Source organism: Charadrius vociferus, unplaced genomic scaffold (assembly GCF_000708025.1).
Source record: "Charadrius vociferus isolate BGI_N301 unplaced genomic scaffold, ASM70802v2 scaffold235, whole genome shotgun sequence".
NCBI lineage: Eukaryota > Metazoa > Chordata > Aves > Charadriiformes > Charadriidae > Charadrius > Charadrius vociferus.
Genome location: NW_009648536.1, coordinates 1,343,735 through 1,347,943, shown reverse-complemented (window position 1 = coordinate 1,347,943; position 4,209 = coordinate 1,343,735). Strand labels below are relative to the sequence as shown.

At 43.4% G+C, this 4,209-nt stretch overlaps 1 protein-coding gene across 1 annotated transcript in view; it reads right to left on the bottom strand.

Moving 5' to 3' along the window:
- Positions 1-417: 417 nt before the first annotated feature.
- The window catches only part of ZNF367 (zinc finger protein 367), a 6,115-nt gene continuing 2,323 nt past the window's right edge, over positions 418-4,209 (bottom strand). Inside the window, exons 2-5 of the mRNA XM_009885852.1 lie at positions 3,919-4,069; positions 2,033-2,152; positions 1,479-1,617; positions 418-915 (exon numbers count right to left, since the gene is read on the bottom strand). Of these exons, the coding sequence (XP_009884154.1) occupies positions 675-915; positions 1,479-1,617; positions 2,033-2,152; positions 3,919-4,069 (651 nt within the window). The 3' untranslated portion in view covers positions 418-674. The remainder of the gene's footprint in view (positions 916-1,478; positions 1,618-2,032; positions 2,153-3,918; positions 4,070-4,209) is intronic.

The following is a 4,209-nucleotide window of genomic DNA, read 5'->3' as shown; positions in this document are numbered from 1 at the left end:
GGAATAACAAGTGCTACTAAGAGATTCTGCTGAAATCAAATCAGAAAACAAAACAGCAAAGTCAAGCCTCACACCTCTAGCAGTCACAGTGAAGATCCTGAACAATCTTACAGTTTCCTGCGTGAAGCAGTTTCTTCCCCTCTACAAGTTGTGGTAACTAAGTTTTGCCTTCCGCCTCAGTGATACTAGGTAAAGATACACTGACATTAGAAAAAAAAGACGGTTTCATTGCTGCTTAAGAATATCTTCAGACCTACCACTTAATATAAATTTGTTTAAATAGTCAGATAAATACTTTTCCTTTTGTCAGCCTTCTTTGGCCACATGTACCATTCTGCTAATGACGAACACTTCATTCAGAAAGTGCTTCCTGTGAAAACTGCTTCAAATAAATGAGTTAACCTTGCAAAATCTAGCTTCCCACATCACATAAATTTGTCAACCCTGCATTATGCAGTCCCATATTTACAAAATACTTAGAAACTTTACATCTGTCTTTAACCTTACAAAAAGTGCAATTCTCTTACCCCAAGTTATGGGGCAACAACATTCTTCATAAATTCTACAGAATAGCAGCCTACGATAAGCAAATAAGGTGCTTAGCTTATGCCCAGGATCTAACTGGTTAAGTACCACCAGGAAGTACGTTTTGTACAGGCAGACTCTGCTCCAATCTACTGTCGAAGTGGTGCCACATGTAGGTTTGCAAGCTCAATGAGAGCCAGTGCGCCATGCATGCGTTCACGCTGTTCCTGGAGGCGGCTGCGGCGAGCAGCTGAATGAGCGCCGTTTTTCTCTTCACCATCCTCTTCATCAGACTGAAGATACTCCATTGGGTCCTGCTGCTCCTGGTCTGTTTTCTCAATTGCTTTAGTTTTCAGAGCAGGAGCACGCTGTTCTCTGGTCTCCCAGTATCTACAAAATCAAACGTGGGGAATGCTTATTATATAAAATTGACTTGCACACCAACAATTCAAAGCTGGCAAAAACCTCCCAAGTACTAGCTTGCGTCTGACTAAGCACTGCATTTGGCTTTATCTTTCAGCCCTTATATGGTAGTATTTAGGCTGTCAGAAACCTCCTTTATTCAGTATTTTAAGTGAACATCTGTGACAGATTTCTTCTCTGCATGGTGTTCCCAGCAGGCATTTCTTCCTAGGCATACACAATCGTTGCCCCTCATACAGACACAAATTCAGCAAGACTGTAGCACTGACTAACAAGGTGTTAGCAGGTGTTGATCAAGCAAAGAAGAGCATTTAAGCAGAGGCAGGGGGAATTAAAAAAAGGAAAAAAAAAAAGTCTCATGAGGAACTTTGTCTTGACCAGGAGTTTGCACTTCTTTAAGGAAAGGCGAGGCTGGGCAGAGGAACAGCTGGTTTTGGTTTGTTGGGGTTTTTTTGCCCCTAAGAATAAAACACTTTCTCAGACCACCCTTAAAAGTATTTAGAGAAAGATGATACCATGAAGGAACTTACTTTGCCAGCCACTCAGCCACAGCTTTATTGTCAGCCGTCTGCTTCGTACTCAGCATGTCTGTGAGCTCTTCCCTCTTCAGTCGGGCGTATGGATGTTTGGGGCAATGACGGTTTGCATGCGTGAATCTGCTTAAACAGCCTTAAAAAACACAAAGTGACAATGAAGAACACGTTATGGACAGCAGCCAACCAATGGGCAAGCACATCTGTGGGATGAAGATGCCACTGAATCCAACCTTCCACACTCACAAAACCCTACGTTTGGCTGAAAACACCGAGCAGCAGTTACAAGCTTCGTAACACACCCCATCATTTTATACATTAGGATCAACTGACAGAATTACTGATAACCTGCTTGGGTAACAAGGGATGCAATCCTTAGATACATGTTTGCACGATTATGCAGGTTCTGTGTGGCTCCTCCCTTCCCTAGAAGCTCCTCCCAAATTAAAACCCAAAGCTTTTATGGATCTTTGCCATGTGGACGTGCATACGTTTCCAGTACTAGACTGACACTTGTTCTGAAAGGTGCAAGTTGTTCTTTGATGGCTTACCATCCTCTGAGCAGACAAAAGGTTTCTCCCCTGTGTGGAGACGCTGGTGAGTTTTGAGTTGCCCGCTCTGAACGAAGGCCTTACCGCAATCTGGGTAGTCACACAAATAAGGCCTTTCACCTTAAAAATAATAACAGAACAGATTTATGAAAGCTGAATATAAAAGAAGAATCATAGCATGCAGTGGTGATCCCTGGGTTGAGACAAGAAAGCTCTCCTCTTATGCACTTTAAAAAAGTCCTGGTCTACCAAATAGCAGAGATCCACTTTTACCCAAAACAGACCTTTACTTTGAAGTACATGCTCAACACTACTGGATAATACATTTCCTGGGGGAGGGGGGAGCACCCAAAATTATATTTTTCCTTGTCGTATTTTCTGATTTAAGCCTCTTGCACAGCACTACATAAGCTTTATCCCATGAAACTGTGCACCTGTAGAGCAAGAAATATATGAAGTGAAATGAGTAAAAGGACAAGTAATATAATTCAAGTTGTAACCACATAAATTTATCCTTAACATAGCCTGAACTAGGGTAAAACAACTGAGGTCAACAGTACAGTAACAAAAAAGTTGTAGAACCATCTCATTAGGGAAGACTATTTGAGAAAAGTTGCAATGGATAAATGGAGGTTGCAAGAGAAACTTATTCCAGACTTAAGCCAAGGAAGTTTTCTTAGGGCAGTCATCATGGAAGACTTGCCCGTGCAAACTGACACGAGAACAGAGATGGCAGGTGTCTCCTCCCTCGAGAGGATCTGGCTGCGTGCAGCTATGCAAAGGCATGCCACGCCACTGCTCCTCAGGAGGGATGACAAAGCAAGGGTGATGCTGGCTTACTAAGTCAGAGGAGTAACACCAGGCTAAGCTCTGGTCAGTTCAGTAGTTCATACAAGTTCAACACCTAATACAACCAGGTGGAATGAAAACATCTTCTGACCAAAGAGCATGAGGAAACTGCTGTTGAATATTAGTATCTAGGTTAGTCTTAGTGACTTGAGTCATTAAAAGAGACCATGGGAGCCAAAGTTTTTCTAGGGTTTTGTTTGCTTGGGTTGCGGGGGTGGGGGGGATGTTAGTGGTTGTGTTGGTATTGTGAGCTACCTTAGTTCACACTTCACTGCCAATAGAGAGTCCTGTTGAAACATGAAGGAAAAAAACCAAACAAGCACGTATTTGCTTGGTTTAAAAAAACAGAATCTCCTGTTAAGTTCAAGCTCAGCTGGGTATTGAGTGAATTGATCCTACATGTTAACTTAATTGTGAGTCGCTGTCTACATGCAGTTCAGTAAATGAGTGTGACCACCCCAGAAATGAATTCTAGGTGGTGGGAGAGACAACTGGATGGTGATTTTAAGCATTTGAACTCTTTTCTCAACATTTAAGCTACACTTCTAGGGTGATACATGGCCCAAGTTACCACCCACTTTTTAAGTTACCATCTCCTCTTCCAGTTAAAGTTAAATTGCTGTGTGAAAAAATACACCAGCAAGAAGGAAACAGATCACAGAGAAGAGACGGGCAGAATAAAAAGTGCTACCACGTACAGAGCACCAAGCTCAAGTACAGTTCTCCCTCTTGCACAGTAAGCCAGTGACTGCAGCAGATAAAATATTTGTACAATTTGCCTATACTATTGTAGCCCAAATTGCTGCTGCACATCCCCCGTGACAAACACGGTTACAAAGACTTTGATTGCACTAACAAGCCTTGTAAGACAAGTATGGTTAATTTAACAGCTACAATAGACTATCAACAGGTGGGGTTTGTTGTTTTTTTTTTTTATTATTTGTTCTGTTGGTTTTTTGTGATGGTTTCTTTTTAATTCCCTCTCTGCTGGTCCTGAAACAGCTGCCGCCAGCGAGTCACACCTCCCCTCTACTCACCAGTGTGAGTTCGTTTGTGGGCCTGCAGCGATTTCTCTCGCGGAAAGACCCTGCAGCAGATATTGCAACGGATGCTGCTGGAGGAGTGCACTCCCTCATTGATCAGGTCAGGGACGGTGTCCGCTCTCGGCCGGCCACGCCGCAGCCTATCCTGCGTTGAAATAATCACCCAACTGAAATCCCCCGCGTTCCCACCTCTGCAGTTTAGCCAATACCCCCAACTTTTCCCCCAAGTGACTCTGAAGTCAGGGTTGGGACCGAGGACGGCTGCCAGGACCACAGCCTCGGCGG